Here is a 26,806-nt window from a genome sequence, read left to right on the forward strand (position 1 = left end):
AGTAGCGATTGCCAGGTCTCGAAAGACTGCAACCTCGCAGCTTCCTCCAGTTTTTGCAGAGTTTTTAAAAAGAGCTATGATATTCTTTACATTTTAGATGGGTAATAATTTCATCTTGGAAAATTGGAGGATTTTGTTATACATTTTACAAGTATGATACCACCAAGTGTGTCCAACCAAGGCTGCTCAATGCACACTAAATCAGATTGTTCTGAGGGGTCTCTCATAGGTCTCTGGTACCCTGGAAGCAAGTTTAAAGATCTAAACTCAGGTGTGTCCGTGGCATCACTTTGAGAAGTAATGGGATTTATGCGTTGGTCTGAAAGCAGGAAGCGTACTTTAGACAGATGGTGTGAGGAGGGGCCTGATCCTTGACTATCAGTCCTCAGCCTCACTTTGTATTTTCGAATATAAGTTATAATTTGGAAACTGTTTACACCGGTTTCCTGTGTTTATGACAATTATAATTAGTTTATTATGCGCAAAGTGCTGGGAGTAGAGTAGGGCTCGAATCTCTCTTTAATAGCAGGAATGATCTTGCTAAGGAACAACAGTCCCCGTTTCATTGACACACAGTGTGCATCCACGTGTCTGTGGACGTTCTGACTTCCCGGCTGGAGTGTACCTGGGGGCGGCGGGGTGTGTCATAGCCTCCCACACAGTAGTAGTCACGTGGCGTGAACACACCAGATGCTGCTGAGTGTCTGTATTGGTTCATCACGATCACCAGGACAGGCCAGTTGGGGACAGCCTCAGGGGACTTCACCATGGGAACCTCCCGGTATTTGTCTCTTAGGACCACCCAGAAGCCTCGTCCCCTCATTGCCCTTCCTGGGCTTGGTGAGGGCTTTCCTCAGACTCTTCCCACATTTACCTGTTCTCACAAACCACCTACTGGAGTTTCTACCTGTTTACATAAGGAAGTGATAGTTGAGGAAGATGAAAGTGATTTGTCTATATTCAGAAGTTTTGAAATTTAAAATCAAAGTTCTTATACTCACAAATTTTGAAGCTTATAATTTCTTCATGTTTCCTCTGTGATAAACAACTTAGATATTTCAACTGTGTGTTTTTTTCAAAATTGGTCATGTTTAGATGCTGAACTCTTAAGAAATAAGGTGTCCAGAAAATATGTAGAAAATTTTGATTCAGGAGGAATGTGAAATTAAGTGGGACTCACCCTTTCCTCTTTCTGTGCTAAATGAATGAACCCTGATTTGAATACGTAGTGAATGTGTAAACAGAGTTTACCCACACACAGGAGCAGCAGATGAAGGCGCATCTGTAGGAGGCAGGTGCTGGGCACAGATGGGCTCTGGGTCCTCTGTTTGTACAGCAGTGTGCACGTCAGTGCTGTGTGTTACTGTCAGGAAGCCGTGTACATAGGTTCCCTGTGGCACTGTCATGTGTGGGCTCTGCCTGTCCCTCCACTGGTCCCCACGTTCTTCCCCAGTCTTCTCCTTTGACAGACTGCATGCTAATTTGTTCTTGAAGTCTGATCACTTCATAGAAGTAACCCTGGCCTGCTGATTTATCTCCTATGGTAAATATCTTCTTGGTGGTTTTTCTAGGTTGTGTTGGTGAGGTGGAATGAGCCATACCAGAAACTGGCCACATGTGATGCTGACGGAGGAATATTTGTGTGGATTCAGTACGAAGGCAGGTGGTCTGTGGAACTGGTCAACGACCGAGGGGCTCAGGTGAGTGGGCGGCACCTCTTCAAACCTAAGACTTCTGGGTAGAGAAAGTGGGACCAAGTATCTAGAGCAAACGTGTTAGCATTGCACAGTGCCGAAACCTCTCCCCAGAACTAGGTGGAGTAGAAATAAATAAAATTAGAATCCTGCCTGTCGTTTCTCTTGAATATGTCACTAGATAAAAAGAGAGAGTGCGAGATCATACTTCCTTTTCTCTTGAACCATGCTGCTGTTGTGAGAACTCTCCAAGTTTCAAACTTTAATTAGATCTGTGAAACCAGTTTTTACCCTTCAGTGTTGTGATTACATGTTAAATTTGGGTCCTCTGAAGTGCTTCTGGCATATCACTTTTTTGCTTCCTGTTAAGAGGAATTTTCCCTGTGTTGTAATCTTCATAGTTCTCTCCCAGAGAGCTTTACGTGATTGTTTCTCACAACCTACTCACCAAGGGAAGAGTTTTTAACACGTTCTTCTCTCAGGTTTCAATTAGCGTGGCCACCTGTTGTCATCTCTCAGCTCTTCCTTTCTGATAAAATTTGTCTCCATGCTGAGGAGAACAATTGCTTTGAGGACACCCTGCTGAGCTGTGTTATTTCCAGAAAGGCTTCACGGAGTCCTCTATACCTGGCTCTCTTCTTTTCATGTTCTGTACATGTTCTGTACACATCAGAGCAGGCAGCGCCTGTCCTGGGGATTTGACAAAACTATGACTTAAGAACCTGAGTCCTCCAAGGATGTTAATTGACAAGAAGTTTCTTGGCTATTTTGACTCTCTCAGAATGATTTTCCAGTAACTGCCTTTCTATACACTTCTAAGGTACTGGATTCTCATCCTCCTGTCTCCCACCCATTCCTTAAAAATCTGTGAGCTTCCCAAGTTTGAAAGATACAGACCAGTCAAGTGACATAAAATTGCAAGGAATGAAGCTGTTATGGTCAGTGGCTGAGGATCTACTAACAGTTTAAGATGCTGTCACAGAAGACAAACCTATTTCTTTGTAAAGACAGAGCATTTTTATGAGTTTATTTATTTGTTTGGTAGGGTAAGTGTAATAATATTAACTGACTCTGATAAGGCTTATCAGTTTCCTGCATGCCTCTGTGGAGTGAGAAAAGGAAGTGATAGGGGCTGCCCTTGACCACTAACTGGCCTTCTTGCAGTAGAGCTGCAAATGTGGACATCTCCACGACTATGAGAAGTTTCTGTCACCTTGAGGGTGGATTTGTGGTCACAAGCATGAACTCTGCAGTCAGACAACATAGGCCAAAAGTCTCACTTCATGACTTCTGAGTTGGAGATATTTAACTTGTCAGTGCCTCAGTTTCCTCATAATATAGGGACTATAATATTCCCTGCCTCCAATACTCACTGTGAGGATTAAGTAAGACTGTATATGGAAAGCACTCGTAGTACTGTCTGCATTTAGCAGTTGTCACTGCATCTTATCACAGGGCCTGCCGCCTCACAGACCCTAGCACAGAGCTGCCCTGCCTTGGAGCGGTAGCCGTAGGTTATCACCAAAGACAAGTTTCAGGCCTTGAGGTAGCAACTCTTATGGTTTTTTGTGAAGTAGAGACCTCTTTAAATTTGCCCAGATGGGTCTCTAAAGTGCTATAATTCTCCCATTAACCAAAGCATAGGACTCTTTTCCCTAGAAAGTCCCCATGATGGGGTGAGATGTGTCCTCATATTTAGGATGGCCAGAGGACTTTAAATCCTTACTCAGAGCAAGAAAGGGAAGGGGGAGCTAGGACAAATGCCAACCAAGTGCTTGGCTTTTTCATGTATTATTTCTTTTGATCTCCATAGGAACCCTATTCTGAAATACTGTTATTCTTGGTTAAAGAAGAGAAAAATCCAGGTCAGGGAGGTTCAGTAGCTTGTCCAAGGAAGTTCATGGATGATAAGCCAGAAACCAAACACCAGTTTGTTTGAGTCAAAAACGCTCCACCACACTATCTTGTTCCCAGAAAGAAACTATTTTCTCTTTTGGCAGAAATGCACGTGTTCATGGTACAGTTATGTGCCACATGACAACATTTTGGTCAAGACAGACTGCTTATATGATGGTGGTCCTTTAAGATTATAATGGAACTGAAAAATTCCTGTCACCTAGTAACGTCTAGCTGTCATAGCAAAGTGCAAAGCATTACTCACGTGTTTGTAATATTACTGGTGCAAACAAGCCGTGCTCCTAGTGGTATAAAAGTCTAGCACATACAATTATGTACAATATATAATACTTGATAATGATAATAAACAATTATGTTACTGATATTTACTGTACTATACTTTTTTAGAATATACTCCCACTTATAAAAAAGAAAAAAAACAGTAAACTGTAATAGGCACGTCCTTTGCGAGGTATGCCGCAGAAGGCGTTATTATCACAGGAGATGACAGCGTCATGTCTGTTACGTCTCTGAAGACCCTCCAGTGGGACAAGATGTGGAGGTGGAGGACAGTGATATTGATGATCCTGACCCTGTGTAGGCCTAGGCTAATATGTGTGTTTGTGTCTTAGTTTTTAACAAAAAAGTTTAAAAAGTAAAAAAGAAAAAAAAGTAAGTACAGACAAGGTTATAGAATAAGGATATAAAGAAAATATTTTTGTAGAGCTGTACAGTGTGTTGGTGTTTTAAGCTAAGTGTTATTACAAGAGGCAAGTTAAAAAAATGTAAAAAGTTTATAAAGTAACGAAGTTACAGTGAGCTGTTAATTTATTATAGAAGAAAGAAAAATATTATTTTATTAATTTAGTGCAGTCTAGGTGTACAGTGTCTGTACAGTCTACAGTAGCATGTAGTAATGCCCTAGGCCTTCACACTCACTCACCGACTCACCCAGAGCTACTTCCAGTCAGACAAGCGCCATTCGTGGTAAGTGCCCTCTACAGGTGTACCATTTTTTATCTTGTATGCCATATTTTTACTCTACCTTTTGTATGTTTAGATACACAAATACCATTGTGTTATAGTTGCCTACAGTATTCAGTACAGTGACATGCTGTACAGGTTTGTAGCCTAGGAGTAGTAGGCTGTACCACATAGCCTAGGAGCAGTAGGCTGTATCATCTACGCTTGTGTAAGTGCACTTTATGATGTTCACACAACAATGAAATGGCCTAATGACGCATTTCTCAGAACATCCCCATCATTAAGTACGTATGACTGTATATCCAGGAGAGCTCAGACTGTATTACTGTTGGAGAGGCCTGCCCCAGGAGCCAGGCAGCACCACCGCCTCATGGTTTTCTCCTGGCAGAAGCCCCTCTCAGCAGGGGCCTGTTGTCATCTCCATTTAGCAGCCACGCGTCACCACCACCAGCAATGCAGTCATCACACCGCTTGCATTTCTTTCTATTGAGAGTTTGGAGCAGACACACTTGTCCTAGAAACAGGAAAGGGAGGATGAATTCAGACCTGGAGGCAAATGAGCTTACATGGACCACAGAACATCTGGAAGCACCCAGAATCTCATAAGCGCCTACCAGGTTTGACTAAGGTAATCACTGTGTATTGTGATCTGATTCAGATTCTTATATAATTTTGGTATTTGGAACTCTGATTCTTCAAATCTTAGAATGAATTGAACAGCTGTTGTCATTAAACGCTGGCATTTTGGCAGGTTTGGTTGCTTTTAATTGAGTTGGGGTTAGATCTCATTTGAATAAAAAGGACATGACACACTGGTGATGATGAATCACTGATCAAGGGAGTGGTGGCTCTGTGTACCTGAAAAAGTATCTGGTAGTGGGAACAGTCTGTGGCTTGGAGGAGGAGCAACCTTGAAACCAGCTCAGAGAAAAATACTACTTTTTAGAAGAAATGACAGGAGATCCGTGTGGCCTGCCTTTCATTGTCACAAAGTAATCAAATACTGGTCAAAAGCTAAGAGATGATTTAACAGTTTCTTTTTCAGGAAATGATTATGAGTCCTTTATTTCAGAAATGAGTTTGGAATAGTGCATGCGTTATTTTACACTATCAGTCCCCGAGGATGGCCGTGCCAGGCACACACACTCCGAGACAGTCTGATGAAAAGCTGCCTCAGGTAGTGGCGCGGTGAGCTTGCTGCTCAGCTTGAATTAATCCACGTCTGATAACTCTTTTTAGTAAAGCAAAACGTTGCAACCCTCTGCCACTGAAAAACAACCAGAAGAAGGGACATTTCTGCTTTTCCCCCCAGTGTTTCATGCTTGGTTTTCCCTGTTTTTCCAGTTACAGTATTTCTTATCACTTTAAGCTGACTTAATAATAAACCCAATTAGTTCATATAAACATCCTCTGTTACCTACTTTTTGTGATATAAGATTACTATTATCTCTGTGAAGCTTCTTTTTATTGGAACTGTATATTTTAGCCTTCTATTAAGAAGATGTTTTTCCTTTTAGTACTAAATCTTTTCCAAGATACATTAAAATGCATGTAAATAAATAGCATTATCTTTACAAAATGGAAGAACTTTTAAATTTTATTCCAGAATGTAATGTGTTGTCTCTGAAAAATGTTGTTTTAAGTTGTTGAGAAAAACTAGATAGTATAATTGATTTGAACATAATGTCAGTAAAGCTCAGATTCTGAATTTATCTGAGAAAACAACTTGTTTTAGTAATCTCAGACCAGCTACTGAAGAGCTATCTCATGGCCAGGTGCAGTGGCTCACGCCTATAATCCTAGCTTTCTGGGAGGCAGAGGTGGGAGGATCGCTGCAGCTCAGGGGTTTGACACCAGCCTGAGCACAGTGAGACCCCGTCTCTCTACCCTAGAAAAAAAAATACAAAAAAAAAAAAAAAAAAGTCAAGAGCTATCTCACAACTCCATGCCATTCTCATGGTAGAGACATTACTTACCACACAACATAAACTCATAACCCTGGCTAAGAAAACAGCCAAAACTTCCTTTTGGTGTTTGTTCATTTATTTTATTATTACCTAAAAGGTAATACATTTAGTAATATCACAATTTTAAATGTTATGTAAGCATTATGTAACAAGAGAAAGTGAATTTCCAAATAATTTTTTATTGATGAAATTAAAAACTTGATTTATGGGCACTAGAATTTGAATTTTATATAATTTCATGAGTAACAAAATATCATTTATTGATTTTTTTTTTCTCAACCATTTAAAACCATTCTTGGGTTGTGGGCTATACAGAAATAGGTGATGGGCCAGATTTGGCATCAGGAAAGCCCCAACAGAGTTCCCATGGCAGGTGTCATGATCTGTGAACGAAGTGCATCTGGGTTAGAAGTTAATAACAAAAAGATAAGAAATCCCTGCGTATTTGGAAATTTTTAAATGTATCATTAAATAGCTCATGGTTTAAAGAATAAATTTAATAGACATTTATAAAATCTTGGACCTGAATGATAATGAAAACATTACATACCAAAATTTGTGAGATGTGACTGAAGTGGTGATATTGAGAGAAATGTATATCCTTAATTACTTAGATTAGAAATCAGTAAAACTGTGATCATTAGTCAAATAAGTATTTATCTTAAAAAATTACTAATTGAACAATAAAGTAAATCCAATGAAAGAAGAAGGAAGAGATAATACAAATGAAAGTTGAAATTATGCAGTAGGGAAAAAAGTAATACAGTAACGATCAACAAAATCCAAAAATTTATTCTTTGGAAAGAATTAAAAATATGGAAAGATATCTGGCACAGCTGATCAAGAGAAGAAAGAGAAACAATTTTATGGCCGGGCACAGTGGCTCACACCTGTAATCCTAGCACTCCGGGAGGCCAATGTGGGAGGATCACTTGAGCTCAGGAGTTTGAGACCAGCTTGAGCAAAAAAATGAGACCCTGTCTCTACTAAAAATAGAAGACTACTCGAGAGGCTGAGGCAGGAGGATCACTTGAGCCCAGGAATCTGAAATTGCAGTGAGCTATGATGATATCACTACACTCTATTTGGGGCAGCAGAGCAAGACTCTGTCTTGGAAAAAGAAAAATTTTTATTAATGAAAAGTTGGGCATAACTGTTGATAAAGTAGAGATTGCAAGGTAAGCAAAGATAATTAAAAGATGCCTAAGTAATTCGGGGGGGAAAATCATCTTTTCAACAAATGGTTCTGAAACAACTAAATATCTGTATTTTAAAAAGTAAACCTTGGTTCTTAACTCCCACCTTACATACAACTCTAAATGAATCATAGACATAAGTGTAAAAACTGAACTTCTAGAAATCTTTGCAGCCTGGGATTAGACAAAAATTGCTTGGATTGGACACAGAAAGCATGAACCATAAAAGAAAAAAATTGATACGGGAAGTCATCAGGATTTAATGGTACAAAGTTATAATTAGAAAGAATAAGTTTATGTGTTCTATCACACAGTAGGGTGACTATAGCAAATAACAATGTAGTATGTATTTCAAGATAGCTGGAAGAGAAGATTTCAATGTTGTCACCACAAAGAAATGATAATTGTTTCATGTGATGAATATGGTAATTACCCTGATTTGATCATCATGCCATGAATCCATGCATTGAAATATCACATTGTACCTTATAAATATATATGATTATTATGTGTCAATTATAAATAAAAATTAAGAAAACTTTTCTTTTTTTCTTTTTTTCTTTTTTTTGTTCTCAGTTATTGCATTAAAGAAAAATTTTAAACTTCTATCCTTTGAAAGATACTGTTAGGAAAATGAAAAGGCAAGCCAGAGATTGAGAGAAAATATTTGTGGTACACATAACTGATAAAAGGATTCTATCTAGAATTTATAGAGAAATTTTACAATAAGAAGGCCCAAAACTGACAAATACCATATTTGTCCCTTGATATCCATGGGGGATTGGTTCTAGGACCTCTTACAGATACCAAAATCCATGGATGATTTATTCTATGATATATAAAATGACATAGTATTAATATTTGTATATAACGTGCATAAACCTCCCATATAGTTTAAGTCATCTCTAGATTTACTTATATAATACAATGTAAATGCTAAGCAAATAATTTTTATACTGTATGTAGGGGATAATGACAAGAAATAAAAGTCTGTACATATTCATTACAGACGTAATGTTTTCCAATTATTTTCAATTCAAAGTTGGTTGAATCCATAGATACAGAACCCATAGATACCGGGGGCAGGCTATATATGGCAAAAGATTTGAAGAAGTATGCCCCCCAAAAAGTGTGCAAATGATGCTTAATATATTAGTCATTGTTATATCACTGTACAGCTATTAGAATAGCTAAAATAAAAAAGACCAACAGCACGAAGTATTAGTGAATGTGTGGATTTACTAGTACTCTCATACATAGCTGATGTGAATGTAAAATGGCATAATCACTTTGGAAAACAGTTTGGTAATTTCTTACACAGTTAAACATAAATTCACCATGTGACCCAGCAATTAATTCCATCCTAGGTATTTACTCAAGAGAAATGAAACCAAGCATGTGTCACAAAAAGTCCTCCACATGGATGTTCATAGTGATTTTATAATAAGAGAATACTGGGAATGTCCAAAAATCAATTCAGATAGACAAATTGTGGTATATTCATACAACAGAGTAGTATTCATGTATAAAAAGAATGAACTACCAATGCACACAAGAATTCAGATGACTCTCAAAACCTTCATGCTAAGTAAAACAGATGTGATAGTGAACATACCATCTGGTTTCATTTATGCAATATTCTAGCACAAGCAGCTAGGACAGAAATCAGATTGCTGTTTTCCCAAGACTAAGGGTGAGGGTTGGGGATTGACTGCTGGGGGGGATGTTATTTTATTGCATGTAAATTAAAAGGATAAATAAATAAATATCAACAATTACTTGCCAACAATTCTGAAAACTTAACGTGAACTGGGAAAATTCCTAAAAAAAAAAATATATATATATATATCAGAACTATCTCAAGAAGAGGTAAAAAGCTTAAAAGTTTGGGACTAGTGCTAAAAGTATTACATTGAAGTAGTGGTTAAAAATCTTCCCATAAAAAAATATATATAGCCAGGTGGTTCTACAGGCATGTTCTGACAAACTTGCAAACAGGTCATCCCAGTTTATTCAGATTCTTCCAGGCAGTGGAAAGAGAGGACTACTCTGCAGCTCATGCTGAGGAGTTACGGTAACTCGTAAATCTAGACAAAGACACTATAAACATGAACTCACAGGTCTGTTACATTCATGAGTACGGACGCAGAGATTCTAAACACATTAGCAAGTCAGCTTCAGCTGTGGGTATAAAATACCACACTTCACCTCCACGTTGGGCTCTTGTAGGTATGCAAGGATAGTATAATAATGGAAAATCCATACAGTAATTTACCACAGCAGAGTAATAGAGAAAAAATATGGTAATTTGAATACATGCAATGAATACATTTGCTATACTTATCACCCAAGTATAAGTAATGTTTGCAGTTAATTTTTTTTCCTTCATTTTGATTGAGGGAATATTGTTAGTAAGACTGAGAGAGAATGCAATCAGAAACTTAGAACTTTACTATCTTAAGTGACCAACGGACACTAATGGAGAATCTTTTCCAGCTGTAAGGAGAGGCAGGGTAGCTGCAGCTGGAAGGACGCTGCAGCCAGAGTCCCTGGGGTCATCACTGGCACTCCCCTCCCTGTTGTGTGCGACTGTGGAGAAGTTACTTGGTTACCTCCTGCCTTGGTCTTCCCTGAAGATAGGGACAAGACTACCTCCCAAAGGTGATTGTCAGGAGGCTCGATGAATTAACAGATGTGAACTACATAGAACAGTGCTGACACACAGCACGTACTGTAGTTGGTTTGAACTATTTTTCTTACAACTTTTCAAATAATGTCTTTTATATTGTTTCTTTAAGTGCATCTCAATCTTAGCCAAAAGAATAAGTTAATGACTATATCTGGGCTTTGACAAAAGTACTTACTCTTTCATATTACAATTGACCCCTTCTCTCTGTGTGTTCCTAAGGTGAGTGATTTCACGTGGAGCCATGATGGGACTCAAGCGCTTATTTCATACCGGGATGGGTTTGTCCTGGTCGGTTCTGTCAGTGGACAAAGACACTGGTCATCTGAGATCAACTTGGAAAGTCAGATCACATGTGGCATATGGACTCCTGATGACCAACAGGTAATGCCTCTGGACTGTGGGTATGTAATGTTAAAACCATGGGAGCCAAGAAGGAAGAAGGGGACGGGAGGAGGGGGAGCTGTAATCCCAGTGCTTTAGGAGGCCAAGGCAGGAGGGTTGCTTGAGGCCAGTAGTTTGAGACCAGCCTGGGCAACATTTCGAGACCCAGCCCTCATCTCTACAAAAAAGTTTTAAAAAACTAGCCATGCATGGTGGCATGTGCCTGTAGTCCCAGCTACTCAGGAGGCTGAGGTAGGAGGATTGCTTGAGCCCAGGAGTTTGAAGTTGCTGTGAGCTATGATTGCACCACTGTATTCCAGCCTGGACAGCAGTGCGAGACCTCATTTCTTTAAAAAAAGAAAAAAAAAAGAATCATAAAGGTAAAGAACAATAAAATGGTCCAGGTAACAATTAAAACAAAAAAATTTAAGGGAAGCATAAATTGGAAAAATAATATTTCCCACAAAGATGGTAAACGTTGAGTTAACATTTTGATTATATAAAATGTTCATAGAAATTTATTTTAAAATCTATATAAATAGCAAATTGATAAATGAATAATGGATATAAATAAATAATTTCCAGAAAAGGACGTTCAGAAGTTCAACTAGTCAGTAATCATATGGTAGAAAATATTCTCAGAAAAAAATGCAAAATTAGCACAGGGTATATTTTTCACTTACTAACAAAAAATGATACAAATGATTTTACTGATTACTAATAAGAGTACTAGCAAAAAAACATTCTCATTCATTGCTGGTAATGTATATTAGACCTTTGAGGAAACAATTTGGCAGAGTACGTGAAAAGTCTTAAAATTTTTCATCTACTTTGATCTGATAATATACTTTAGGAACTTATCTGAAAGAAACAAAAAGGAAGAAAATAAAAGTTACAGTCAGTAAAGCATTATATATGATAGTAAAAATATGACAACATCCTACTTGTCTAAAAATAGGGGAATGGTTAACTAAACTATGGTATAAATACTAAAAAGATTATATAGTAGTGAATTATAGAATGAGGTTATAAAGACCATGTAATAATCTGGAGTCACTCTTAGGACATTAAACAAAAAAAATCAGGATACAAAATGGTATGTGTGGTATGTTACCACATCATAAAACAACCAAAAGAAAACCATCCACATAGTAAAAAGAACTGTGAGGAAATGAATCAAAATGCCATAAGTAGTTATTTTATGGCAGTGAGCCATTGGTTCATTTTTTTAAATCTAATTTTGAAATTTTCTTTATTGTGGCTGTTTGAATTTTGTGATAATATATAATAACCTAATAAAATTATATATTAATAAGTCATTTTTAAAATATAAGGATTGACTAGTTAAAACCTTTGTAAACATAAAATTTATGCTTTCCAAGTATAGCAGAATCCATAAAATGCCAGACCATTTCATAGCAGAGGTTTAAGTTTATTATTGGTAAAAGCAAGCAGTGTAATATGGAACCAACACTTTTTATTTTTGAGCTACTTTATTTTTTTACTGAATTGTTTTCTTCTAGTCACTATATACTTCATGTTTCTGTTTTTTGAAGTAAAAAAGGCAAACTTTTTTTATCTTCTCAAAATTAGTATTATGAGGTTTATAAAAAGATATTTTGAACTCCAAGTTTATTCCCTTGCTTTCCCCAAAGACTTCTATTATCCCCCAGCATTTGTGTGTATTCATATGGAGCATTGAGATAGATTTATTTTAAAGCTTTATTTTTATAACTGTTTACTATCACTGGAGTCTCCTCAAAGAGACGTGTGCTGCAGCCCATTCAGTGACCTTGTACAAGGCACCTGACCTCTCCTGCGTCGGTTTCCTCCTCTGTGAGAAGGAGTGTGAATTATTTCCTGCCCAATTTCCTGGGCTTTCCTAGTGATCAAATGAGGGAACGGATGTGAAGGCACCTCTGTAAGTGGAAGTCTTGGCTTCACATTCTTTCCTCACCTAGAGTGATGGAACCCATGGGCCATCTGTGAGGCTCATCTCATGGTCCCCTGATGAGCTGTGCCAGCCAGTGTCCCCAGCAGACTGCACACGTGTAGTGTGACTGGCAAGGGACCGGGCACCTGTCCGTGCACAGTATGCTGCTGCTGTGTCCTGGGAAGGCTGACTGTGGTTCTCATGCCAAGGCTGGGGTGGCCTTCTAGGCAGCCCAGCAAAGTTGTGAGGCACAGACAGCATGGTGTTCATGTATCACAGGGCGTGGTTTGGCGCTCTCGTGGAATATGAGGGGCCTCGTGGGGCTGGAGGAGTCAGTCAGGCCATGGCTATGGGGAGTGTTGGACCTGAACTGGGCTTTGTAGACCTGCCAGGGTGGGAGATGTGGGCTCCTGGCCCCAACCTCTGTCTGATGACTGCTTTTATGAAGGGTGGGATTTTGCTCCAGGAAAGGGTTCCCTTGCCTTTTAGAAAAAAGTTGTCAGCTGAGTGCAGTGGCACACACCTGTTGTCCCAGCTGCTTGGGAAGCTGAAACTAGAAAGATCGCTGGACCCCAGGAGTTCAAGGCCAGCCTGGGCAACATAGTGAGACCCTGTCTCTAAAAAAAAAAAAAAAAAAAGAGGTTTGCAGATTAATGAAGTGATAAAGGACCTTTGGAAGAATTTAACATAGAAGAGGTGCATTGGGTACTCTGTCAGTCCCGTTGGGATGTGGAAAAATAATATTCCCTCTACTGTCGCTGCCATTCTGCCCTATCTCTTGCTTGGTTTGATTTTGTTAATGAAGAAAGAGTGCAAAGACAGGTGGAGAACCAGCCTGATGTTATGATGCGGGCATAACTGGGACCGCAGTCCCGTCAGGAGTGTGGTGGGGAAATCAGCCTCACGTGGGTGGGGAGGGCGGCTAAAGGGCGGACGTCACAGCAGAGCTGCAAGAGGCCGACTTGGTGTCTCTTCCTGTTTCCTGGAGAACTTTCTGCCTTTCATATGAGTTAAAACAGCTTCGAGGAGAAAAACCTCCTCCTCACATCTTGAGGTATTTCAGATTATAATGGGATTTTAATCTACTTCCTGTCAACTTTTAAAAATATAAGCAGTACATATTTTACAAGCATTGAGTTTTATTTAGGTCTAGCCATTTTCCTATTTGTCATATATTTTTTTCATTCTAGAGTGGTAGTTTATATACCCTTTTGAGAGTTATAGACTACTCTGAATAAACATCAAATGGGAATTGTGAGCCCTTTCCCTATAATATGCATACATCATATGTGATCATGTGTCTCAGTCTGCATGAGCTTTGGGAGCTCACTGGATTTCATCCATGGATTCTCCCCTTCATGTCCTGATCCAGATAGTTTAGAGGTGATATTTCAGGGTAATCACCCTGACTTTCTGTTGTGAATAAGTTCAAATGTACAGAAAAGTTGAAGGAATGAATATACCTTCCTTAAATTCAACAACTAACATTTTGCCATATCTGCACTCTCTGCCCCGCCTCTCCCCCACGAACACACTTCTGTCGTACTGTTTTTGAAAGAGAGTTACACATAGCATGACACGTCAACCTTGTGCTCCTTAGAATAAAGCCATTTACCTGCGTTATCACACCCAGGAAATGAGCAGGGATATTTTCTGGTATCTAGGCTATCATCATATTTCCCTAATTGTTATAAGAATGTATTTTTTAGACTATTTCTTTCTTTTTTTGCTTTTTGGAACTGAGATCCAGTTTAATTCATATACAGCTATTGGTTATTATGTCTCTTCAGTCTTTTAGTCTAGGACAGTTTCCTTTTTTTTTTGTTAATGACATTGACTTTTTAACGAGTTCAGCATGGTGACTTAGACTGTCCACATTCTGGATTTGTCTGATTGTTTACTTGTAGTATCATTTAACTTCTTCTGGCCCTTGTGTTTCCTATAAACTGGAAGTTAAGTCTAGATTAGAGTTGGATTAAGTCATTTTGGTAAGAGTACTCTATAGGTGATATTATATTTTTTATACTGAACCTCACACTGAAAGGTGTATAATATCATGTTATCCTCCTGTGAGGGTTGCTGAGTTTGATGGAACCTTTGTAAAAACAAAGTTTTTTTTCACTTGTTCTTAATTTCATCTACATTTATAGTTAATTTTTCAAATGATGCATTTTGTTTCATGCCAAAATTTGTCATCCATTAAATTGCAAGAAGGGAATGTCGTGCTACCTGGAGTTTATGTAGTGGGTAAAGACTCTGCTTTAGTGCCCTGGGGCTACCACAGCAGAGTACCACAGACTAGGGGGCTTAAAGAACAGAACTGTGTTTCTCATAGTTCTGCAGGCTGGAAGTCCAAGATCAAGGTGTTGACAGGTTTGATTTTCCCCAGGCCTCTCTCCTTGGCTTACGGACAGCTGTCTTCTCACTGCATTCGCACGTGGACTTTTCTCTGCACCACCGCACTCCTGCTGTTTCTTCCTCTTACAAGGACCCCAGTCCTGTTGACTTAGGGTCCTACCCATACCACCTCATTTAATCTTAACTACCTCTTTACAGGAGCCATCTCCAAATACAGTCACATTGGGGGTTTTGACAAATTTGTTGAATAAAATTCAACATGAATTTTGGGTGCACACAATTTGGTTCATAATAGACTGATAAAAAATATTTTGGAGAATAGAAAATTCATAGAAGAAACAATGATACAAGTTCAGCTTGATAAACTTGGGATATATTTATAAATAGAACAGTTTTGTAGGCTTGGGAGAAAACCAGAATGACATAAATAGAAAATGTCAAAGAAATAAATATAAATATGACTGGAAAAAATATCTGGGTCCCAAGTTAATGCAGAGTAAAGCAGCAGTGAAGCTCTGCAGTTCCCAGAGGTCTGGCGTCAGGACAGGTGTGTGGGGAGGGCGCTGCTTCCCTGCCTTCTCCAAGGGTCTGGGGAGCGCACCTTGCCGCTCGACACATGGACATGCTTCAAGACATTGACGTTTAAAAATGGCCTTCCAGCACATTTTGGATCTTAGCTGATTATCAGTTCACTTTGCGAGCCTTGCAACTAGAGAATGCTGTTGAGAATTTGAGGTGTGTTTCCGTTAAAAAGGTGGAGACACTGACACCTCATCCAGTGTTACTGGGGACAGTGGCCAGCTGGTGTGACAGCGTCCACTGAGGAAAGAGCCTCAAACTCACATTTGAGGAATGTAGTTTAAATAAGGAAGAATTTTGTGACAACTATCCTAAACTAAAGAGCACACGTACAACGGGATGGGAAGAAATCTCTCCCGTGGTTCCTGCCCTTCCTGGGAGAGCTCCGCATTCCTCTCCCACTTGGCCCACCCTCTGCAGGGCCCAGCCTTGGGCCTTTGCCCCGTTTTCTGTCTTTTGGGTGATTTCTTCCACTGCCAGTGCCATCCCGCACTCCTCTCGCTCTTGTCCCTCAGCCGTCTCCCTGCCTGCACCTCGGCTCATTCTGGAGTCGCTGCCGAACTTGTCCCGCCTCTCGCAGCCCCTCTCAGCCAGGCTCCTCTTCCTCATCACGCATGACCAAACTGGGAACAAAACTGGAATCCCCTTTTCTAGATCACCACCCTCCATTCAGTCACCAAGTCCTGATCATTCTGCTTCCTGAGTACTCTGATGTGAGGGACTGTTTATTTATATTTAAAGGGTATAGAAGTTGTGCTCAGAATAGCTTAAATGAAAGTATTTAAGGTTTCATGTGACCAGGACAGTGTTGCTCTCTAGAGAAGCTAATGGTTCTCCTGAAATACAGGTACAGATATATTTCACTTTATATAGAGGATGAAAAATGTAGGTGAAATGAGTTTTTCTAAACATGATATTTTAACATACTGCCACGTGAGTTGTATTTAACTCATGCTAGTTTTGAGTCCAGGATCTGATGAAATGTATGAAACTCTCACACGTCCCTTGACCTTGGGAGCTGAGTGGTGTGCGGGTAACTCATGCTGCCATGCTATAGCATACGTGTTACATGATGGGTCCCCTCCCCCGTGGGGCAAAACCCTGAAGTGGGTTCATGAAAATCTTACTTGTTGATGTTCTTATTGTTACAATTAATATTGACAATTTAATTGCATATAACTCATGCATAGAAAACAATAAAAAATAACAAATTTTTCATTAAGTTAGAATCATTTTGTTTTTCAAGTTTTTATTCTGTTTTCGTAAAAAAACACCGTTACTCCAAAGAAAAATTTGTGTGTGTGTGTGTGTGTGTGTGTGTGTGTGTGTGTGTGTGTGTGTGACAGTCAATGTATTAAATACCCACCTATGGGAATCTCCTTATTTAAAGAATATTCTGTAGAAGTTAGAAAGCGTTGTTGGTGTGAAATGAGAATTCGTCACCTAATACATCTTTTTGCTAGCAATATCCAGACTTGGGTTTTCCATGAGTAGAGGCAATGTTTATTTATAAATACTAAAACTTTTAAAAAGGAAGGGGTCTTAAATAGACCTGATATTTTCTCAGGCACTCTTATTAAAGCATGATTTCAAATAAGGTAAACAGGATCTGGGGCTGATAAGTATTAAATAGTCACTAAGATAAAACTTTCAGCTTTTCAGCACATGCAGCGCAAGTGGGTGACATTTTTTTCTGTAGCCTCAGGGCTGATGCTCTTTTGTGTTTTTAACTTAGAAAGAAGGAAGATTTATCTGTTTGCTTTTGAATACAAAGGTAGGTCCCAAGGCCCCTCTCATCGGCTGAAAGGAGGTTTTCCACACAGTGTGGTCTGATGTGTGCCAAGGTGAGCATGACCCCAAGTCTGCTGTGCACAACAGTTAAACATATCAGTGTCACATGGGGACAGGAACAGCAACAATCTCACACTCTGGGACATCTGCGAGACCAAAGCCATTTCTATGTACACACTTTGCAAGAAATATGACTTTTATTTCCCATTGGGAGTGGAGTGGAGTGGAATCAGGACTTGAATAATTAGGAGCGTAACAGGATTATTATTAATAAAAACAATATTTTAGTGCAGAATTTTTAATTCATCTAATCCAAATGACTTTAAAAATAAATGTTAAAAATCATTAGCATACAAACATATTTTCAGAGATATTGTTGGAAAATGAACTGTCATAGATACTAGTATACACTTTAACACACTAGTAAGTTGAAAAGAATAATTATTCATTTACTTTAGAAATATGAGGTCATTACTGAAGTACCAAATTAGAACTCAAAGAGATTTTCTAACTCCCCAAAAGTAGTCCAAGTAATAAATCACTCTGTAGGGATTTTTAATTATATAATTTTTACATTCGATTATGAACAATTTCAGTAACAGATCAAAAATAGCATAAAGAACCCACATGTTTTGCCACATTTGCTTTTTTATCCCTTTCTCCTTTTTTCTTCTTTTCTTTGCTGTATTTAAAGCAGATCCCAGATAGCATGTCATCCGGCCCAAACACCCTTGAGTATAAATCCCCTCAGAGTGTGGCACTTCCTTCATAGTCACAGTGCCCTTGTCACACCTGCTCTGTTTACTTCAAAGAAGGTTCTTCTCAGATTGAAGCGGAACTTTGGGACTGGAGTTTGCCTGAGTGCTGAAGGAGCACGTCTGCAGCATCAAGGAGATGCCTTCCTCCTGAAGGGTTTCCTGTCAGATGGGAATGATTTATAAAGGGAACTTGTAAAAAATAATGTAACCCTTTGCTTTCTCATCTAAAAACACCACAGTTTTATAAATGAAAAGTAATTTGCTGGTATTTGACATACAGTAAGACTAACCCATAGAAAAGGACCACTCTTAGATAGAAACAAGTAAAACTTCACAAAACCAAAGTACAAAGGGTCACAATGCCATATTTGCAAGGAGTGTTCTATTCACTCTAAGAAGACATTTCCCTCTGTTCTCCCTTTAAGGCTGGCCTTGGGCAGGGCTCAGCCTCAGGGCCGGTCCCTCACAGAGCAGCTGTCACCTCCCCACTGGAGCCTGCAGGCAGGTTCCCATCCTGCTGCACCTGGTCCTTTAAGGTGTTAATTACAGGCACTGCATAGATTTTAGTTTCCCTGGAAAAACTTGAAAGCCACTGTGCTCAACACTAGGAAAGAACATGGTAATCTCTCTCACACAGGCTCTTGTACTAGAGTGTTTCTTTTTTAAAAAAAATCCACAAACCCACTGAAGTAAAACCTCAGTGGTTCCTTCCTGTACTGAAGTCTCTTGCTGGTGACTGGTAGGCCGTAGGGTAGAGTTGCTGCTCGCGTGTGGGAGCACAGCTTTGAAGGGAGATTTAGTCTAAACCAGTGCAAAGAGTGATGGTTTTCCCTCCCTCCGCCAGGATCTGCCCATGACCTTTTAGTAGTGCGTGTACTACTAAAGGGAAGCCCATCTTTATTTTAAGCCCTGAACTAAACATTTATAGGATGGTTCTTGCCAAAATAGGCAAGGAGCACAGGAATCACAAAGAAATTAATTTGAAAAGGATTGCTCAGGAAAGAAGTTGGGAGACAGCCTCCTGCCCTTCAGGGCTGTCTGTATCCAGCGATTGATATGGGTTCGTTTTGAGTTATTTCCTTTTGGGTGTATTCTGGAACTTTTGTTGAGTGTTTTGTGGAAGCAAATTTATTTCTTTAGCAGAAACAAGTGTGGCTGTGTGTGTTTTCTCTTTCATTTTCTTCTGTCAGTGTTGTTTTGGTTGGCTGATAGCAGCAATTAAGATGTTTAAAAATCAGGTTACTCTTTTTTATCTCTGGACTCAGATCATTGATGAATCACTGGATAGAGCACTCAGTATTGATGAATTAGAAAATATGCTAAATAAAAATCTTTCTCAAAGTTTACGCTTAACAAATTAGGTTAAGAATGAGACTGGAGGGAATTATTCATATATACTGGCTTTTGTTATGTACACTTCTTAAAGTCAGTTTCTTGTTAATTTAATGTTAAATTTTATTCTATGCCTTTATTAATACCACCGCATAATGATGGCCTTGGTTTTGACACAGAGGCCTTGCCTGAATGCCGATGTTTGGCCAGATGGCTGACTATAAAATTGATCTTCCCAGGCCTTATGTGGCATTCCTGGACCAGGTATTGCTGCTCTGGCAGCCCCTGCCCTTGGCAGTGAACACATCCTTGTGCGTGTTGGGAGGAGGTGAAATGTGTGCCGTTTCACATGTGTGCACCACCAAGACAAAGACTCCTTTACCCCGCTCTGGCCAGGCCCCTCTGAGCCCTCTGCTCAACTGGGCCTCAACCTTGGCCTATGAAAACTGCAGGTTCTCAGCACAAATGATTTCATGCACACTCCCTCCCCACTCCTGCTTCCCCCTCTCTTGAACAAACACTGGCATAGTTTATAACAACTCAAGGCTGTGTCCCTAGGATGACTGCTCCAGCCCTCTTAAGTTCCTGCCTAGGAAAGAAGTTGCCAAGAGAACTGTCTGTCCTGGCCAACACCTGTAGACAGGGCCCCATCTCCCGGTCTCTGTAGGAAGGTAGGAGTCTAATTTTGATAAGCTCTAGTTGGCAAACCCAGAGAGCCTGATCATGTTGGCAGTCCCTTCCTGCTTTTCACTTATCTCTGTTCCCTGGCTGTCCTGCCCATGCCTCCTGCCTTCTCCCTTGTTCTCCCTTTAAAATGCCCAGTCACCTCTGCACACATCGGAGTGGAGGTCAGTTCACGTGGCACTCCCGTCCCTGCTGCAGTAGTTATTACTGATTAAAATCTGTCCTTCCTGCTTTAACTTGGGTCCAACTGGTTTCCACAGGTGTGGACACCAGTCACAAGTGCTGTTTCATCTCCTTGCGTCACTGTGTCTCTAACTGCTACTGGCTGCAGGGACCAGGGATCCCTTTCCTCTCAGCCCGTTTGTTGAAGAAGTTTATTAGTAGCCACAGGAATAAATTAGTATTGTCATCATATTTAGGTATATTTTGAAGGGTTGTAGCATTTTGAAACAGGAAGAGATTTGAGACTGATACTCGGGGCAGAATAATCAACCTTACAAATAGTTAAGAGTCAAAACAGGACTAGGCCCCTGCCAGCTGACTCCAGTCCTGAGTACTTTGCAAAGGAAACGATGTTTCCCCAACAGGTTTGGACTGTCTACACTAAATAGGCTAAGCAGATTTCAGCATCACCTGGCATCTTCCACTTACACAAAAAGTGCAGTCCACTCCCTCGGGCCTCTGGGTGAATGGCTAGCCCGGGTGCTTGTGCCTTATTTCAAAGACCTGCTGTAAGGCTGTATTCCTGAAGCATTTGTCTTCCTCATTCAAGGTATATTTAAAAGTATTTTTTAATAGATAGTATGTTCACATGATGTAAAATTCTAAATGTTCCAAAGATATATGATGAAAAGGTGCCACCTGCTATCCTCAAGCCCACCAGAGATAGGAAGTTTCCAGTTACTTGTGTACCCTTCTGGAGACAACCTAGTCAAATGCATTTTTTATTGCTTCTGTAGTCAGACTATTCCCCTTTACCACCAGAAATTGCTATGTGGGTGGTATGTCTTAGAAGGGTGAATACACTTAAAAATGGAGCCTGAAAGAGTTGGGGAAGAATATTCTAGTAATGGGAATCATTTAACATTAAATTTGAGGCCTGAGGCAGATAGAAGATCTCATTCTCTGAAAATCTTTAAACATAAGATAGTCTCTCATCTTAATTTATAAGTGGTCTCTTCTGCCGTGAAGAGATGAAATAACTTCTAAATTACATATTTAGCCCAAAGATACAGTCAGCTATGAAATTACATTTCATCTCTTAAAAAAAAACCAAAATATTCTATTAGTCAATTGAGCATTCCTGTCATTTACAACACTTTGATTTTAGTGACTATGTTTCTTTAGTTGCAAAATACTGACATCTGGTCTTGAAGCATGTATGAAGGCCAGTGTTAGGGAGCCCAACAGGGAGGTCTTTAAAAGAAAGTTTTACTTTAGCAGCATCTCAGAACAGAAAGGGTTCCTTCCCAAGGCAAAAAGGGAACTCGTGGCTGTCCTTTCATTCCTATGTCCACAGCTACACGTGCAGATGTTTGCCACCAGTGGTGCTGAAGTCACTAGTGGGAATTTGTAATCAGTTTTTTAATCGGATTCCCCCAGCTTTAAATCATAAAAGCAAATAAATGGGGAAAAATCACCTCCTTCAGGAACTATTTCCAATACTACTAATTGAACTCTATTCCAAATAGGTGAACATTTATAGAAGCATGTATTATCAAAGTTGACCTTTTTCTGTGGTTTTATTCAAAAATTTAGACAAGTACCAGGGTTGAAAGGTGAAGGTACTGATAAGACACCACTGCTCCTAAAACATATCTTCTCAATGATTTTATATCCTCCCTTAATCCCTTTGGGTTCTAGCTTGGTTCACTTTAAACTATGATAATAATAATTATATTTGTTTTAAAATAATTGCTTCTAAAAACAGTTTAAAACAAAATGCATTGAAATGAAGAATTGTGTGAATACCATAATTGCATTGCTATTAAAAACTGCCCTACAGTGAGTGTATTCAAGGCTGCAAAGCTATTGAACTGGTGTGCCCTGACATGGGGGTTTGTACCAGCTGTTCTGTCTTGGTGTGCAAGTTACAGAGGGAGCATTGTCCTGCCGTACTGAAGCCTGTGAGCCACCAGAGACAGCAGGAAGAGAGGAGAGAGAAATTCATGGGATCTGTTGTTGAAAGTGTTTGGAGGCCAGTTTTATGGGAGAATTTGTGCATTGGTTTATAGTTTAAATAAGAAAGAGATTGCTCCTTCATTGTAGGAAAACTTGGGCAGAGGCCAAAGATTTGGGCAGAAATTTATTTACTAATAGTCGCTGAGCATCCACTCATGACAGCAGCATGTGAGAACCTGGGGATGCAGACCTGCTCTCGAGACGCTGTGGTTTACTGGGAGACAGACATGCAGAACCAGAGCCAAGTTCAGAGTCTGTGGGGGCTGTGGTTAGAACAAGATTAATTCTGTACGGTGGGTCCCAAGAGCCTTCACGTGTGATATCCAGGTCCCTGTTACTTACCAAACAGTATATTATATGCTGGAGATAAAACACAGGCCACAGTCTTTCCTGGAAGGGACCTCACTGCATGTGTTGCACACAGGAAAGACACGATTGTGCATTTCATTTAATGCACGTTGACTTTGAAGGACCCTTGGCAAATCCAGGGGGAGAGGACAGAAAGGCAGTTGTATGTGTGAGTCTGGGGCTCAGGGCAGAGGCCTTGGCAGGGAGTCAGCTGTGAACGGGGTCCTTGAGGCTGTGGGCATGATTGTGGTCTTCTAGAGAGGAGAGGAAAGAGGGCCCAGGGCCATGCCTGAGGAGCAGTGGCATGGAGCAGCCTGGAGAGGACGCTGAGACTGGGAAGGAGGTACTGGCACTAGCCTGTCCAGAACACGTTCGGCACGTGACCAGGATTCGGGAGCAGAAGTGGCAGAGATCACATTTGCCATATGTGTATTCATTATCATTAGACTTTTCTGTCTTGTTCTCTTGCAGTCCTTGGCTCACATAAGCTTTATCTCATTGGAAGTGATTAGGCATGAAAGGAACTTGTAATGGAGAAGATTTTTAAAAATCTGATTTCATGTTGTGTCAGTGTTCTTCAGTTGTCTGTGACATGCTTGTTCCAAAACAGAAACTTTCTCCATCCTTTCTTGACAACTAGACTGTCAGCACTTCTTTCTCCCTTTTTTCCAGTCTCAGTGGTGGATTTTCTCCCCATGGGAACTGTAGCTGGCTTGGATTAATGATGGGGGATTTGGGGACTGGTTTTTTTTTATTGTTTTGCTTTAATGTGATGCTGACACTGATAACTCATGAAATCACCCGTCCTTTATTCAGCAATGACATGTCTATTCTCTTGTCTGGTATCTGTTCTTCTCTAGAATGGAAAAATACATGTTAATCCAAAGGATCTTTCCATGCAGAGGCATTTCCTCCCTCCCTTCGCAACTAATGCTATGGGCCATCACTGGGACAGGTCCCAGGGAGATACAGGCGAGCAAAGCTGACGTGGTCCAGGTCTCAGCTCAGGTTGCTGTAATGAAACACATGGACTGCGGTGCTTAAACAATGTTTCTCATGGTTCTGGGGCTGGCAAGTCCATGATCAAAGAAAGTGTCAGTCGGTTCAGTTCCCGGTGGAGGCCCTCTTGCTGGCTTGCAGACAGCCACCTTCTCCCTGGGTCCTCACGTGGCCTCTCCTTAGTGAGAGAGAGAGAGATCAGGCCTCTCTCATTCCTCTTATAAGTGCCCTAGTCCCATCAGGGAGGCCCCACCCGCATGACCTCATCGAAACCTACTTGCCTCCCAAAGGCCCCGCCTCCAGATGTCAGCATGTGAACATAGGGGATGCGTGAACATGCAGTCCATGATGGTCAGCGTCCTCAAAGCTCATGGTCTGTTCCACATGAGAGGCAGACAAACATCAGACCACACAGTGAACGTATCAGAATAGTTATAAATGTGCCGATGATGCAGCTCAGTGAAAATTAAAAGAAGTCATGTTCCATGTTTATCATCACTGAAAACTGCTCACCAAGCATGCTGGACGCCTGCCTCTTCCAGGGCTTCAGCAGACGTGGCCCGTGCTCCAGTGTCTCAGTGCCTGTGCCTGTGTCACAGGAGGGCTTTGTAAATGTGCCATCAGATACTTACTTTTTTCTGTTGACAGCCAAAATTTTGACATTTTCTGAAATGAATTTCACTGTGTTCCTTATAGTTTTGTCTATCTTTCCTATAGGTGGCATACACTAATAAATTCATTGTTGCCTCTGGGGGAAAATTGTTTTAGCCTTTTTAAGTGTTCATTCATTAAAATATAGATCATGTTTAAAGGAATATTTGATGAATGATTGATTCATTCTAAAATAGCTCCGTAAATTCTATGCACTTGTTACTACTTAGATGAAATGTATTTTCCCTTGCAGTTAAATCTATCTCAGTCATCAGCATTTTTGTGTCCTAAAATTGCCTTTTGATTGTGGGTTCAATTCATTCATTTAACCATAAATATGTATTGAGTACCCACTGTGTACCCAAAGCTCTGTTAGGTACCAGGGATATAGCTATGGACAGTCTTTGCCCCCAAGGTTTTTAATGTCAAAAGCAAAAGAAGCAAGGACTAAAAAAGCCTAAATAACTTTCCCTTTGGACAAATTCTAGCCTTTTTAGACAGACAGCCCTGGCTTGACCACTTCATGGCTTTGTCAGCTTACTTGACCTCTCTTGACTTGTTTCTGGGCTACAACATGGAGATAACAACTTGCATGGTTGTTATAGTGAGATAGTGATGGGTAGACAAGTCCCATTAGACACAAAAGATGTAAAGTTTTTAATGCCAACAAACGCAGAAACTACGGAGACCATCACACAAAGCAGAAAGTAACATGGCGTGCTCCTCAGTGGAGGTCCTGCCATCCAGGTCCCAAGGTTCCTCTCAGGAAGTCCAGCTGGTTATGCCACTCATGTCAAGAGAGGCTTCCAGCAGCTGTGGGCTGCTCCTTTGCCATTCTCATGGCAGGGGGTTAACACCTGTCCAGCCTCCTCATACCCGTGGTGTTTAGCTCTGGCCGTCTGCCTGTCTGCACCACACTCTCACATCCCTGAGCATATGCCCCAGGCTTGGTGAAGCCCAGGAAAACGTCCTAGGAGCAGTCCTCGGCACACTCACATGGCAGGCCCACCTGAGGTCCACACCGGCAACAGTAGTACCTTACGCACAGCTTTGACGATTAATGAGTTAAAGCTTTTAGCATAGTGCTTTGCACAAAATAAGCACTCATTGAATATATTAATACTATTAATACATCATTAAATTAATTATAAATTAATAAGTAGATACCATTATCAGTCTCAGTGAAATAAACATTAGACATTAAACATTAGAAATAAAACATTATTTCAGGAGCATCTTCTTTTCCCAATGTGGTTAGACGACAAGATTACATAACCAAATGTATGTTCTCTTTGGTCAAATCTAATCCTAAACTGTCTCTTCTAAATTTGAGAAAATCATAACAATGAATCTCTGCTACTTCTTCATTTTCAAGAAAAGTAAATGAATATTATCTTTTTTAAGTCCCTCTCCTACAACCAAAACAACAACCAAATCCCCACAAATAGTGAAACAGTGATTTTGTTGGTATTATTTGAAAATGTCCATATAACATATAATATATTAATTCTATAGTCAGTTCACATTTCAGTTTTAGAGGTCTAAAATTCCTACAGTAATAGCCAGCTAAGCTTCTACTAAAGAGTTTGTGTCACCCCTCAGTTACTCAACTGTTTTTTTGTTTTAGTTCTAAATATATTCTATCCTCCTAAAACCAGTTGAGGCAGTGAGGTTTGCCAGAAACCACAGCCCTTGCTCCCCCTTGGTCAAGAGTCCTGGTCCTTGGTTGCAGGTGCTGTTTGGCACGGCCGACGGGCAGGTGATCGTCATGGACTGCCACGGCAGGATGCTGGCCCACGTCCTCCTGCACGAGTCTGATGGCGTCCTGGGCATGTCCTGGAACTACCCCATCTTCCTGGTGGAGGACAGCAGCGAGAGCGACACGGACTCGGACGACTACGCTCCTCCCCAAGGTACTCGTTAGCCCTGCTCTCCTTGTCATCTGCCAGCAGGAAGTGGGAGAGCGTTGAGAGGGACAGACCCGTCTGGAGGAGGGAGGGTGAAGTCTGCCATATGCACAGCCCCTGAACTCCCGGAGAAGCACTCTCCAGCTGAAATGCAAGACAGGCCTGGCCTCATGTCTCTGACCTGTCTCCTCTGCTGTCTCAGAGTCATTGGGCTGGTTGATTTCACTCTGTCAGCTTAGGCTTTCCTAGACATGAAATGAGACGCTTGGCTCTTCCTGTGTCCCTGGAGGATTGAGGGGCTTAGTTGGTTAGTGAGAATGAAGAAAGCTAAAGGTGAACAGTTTTATGTGGTTAATATAATTTAGTATGATGAGGAAAGGATTAGTCTGCCATGGTGAAGGCCACACCTTGGGCAGCAACTGCACATCCCCGTCCGTCTGCCTTATTCCAGGCAGAAAGCAGCTCTCCCGCTCTCAGT

The 26,806-nt window shown here is 40.5% G+C and overlaps 1 protein-coding gene across 1 annotated transcript in view; it reads left to right on the plus strand.

Annotated features, from left to right (window-relative positions):
- The window catches only part of TULP4 (TUB like protein 4), a 210,022-nt gene that overhangs the window by 132,870 nt on the left and 50,346 nt on the right, over window positions 1–26,806 (plus strand). The window contains 3 exon segments of the mRNA XM_045544642.1: window positions 1,572–1,700; window positions 10,646–10,807; window positions 26,154–26,334. Of these exon segments, the coding sequence (XP_045400598.1) occupies window positions 1,572–1,700; window positions 10,646–10,807; window positions 26,154–26,334 (472 nt within the window).

This window comes from Lemur catta, chromosome 2, assembly GCF_020740605.2.
Source record: "Lemur catta isolate mLemCat1 chromosome 2, mLemCat1.pri, whole genome shotgun sequence".
Classification (NCBI taxonomy): Eukaryota; Metazoa; Chordata; class Mammalia; order Primates; family Lemuridae; genus Lemur; species Lemur catta.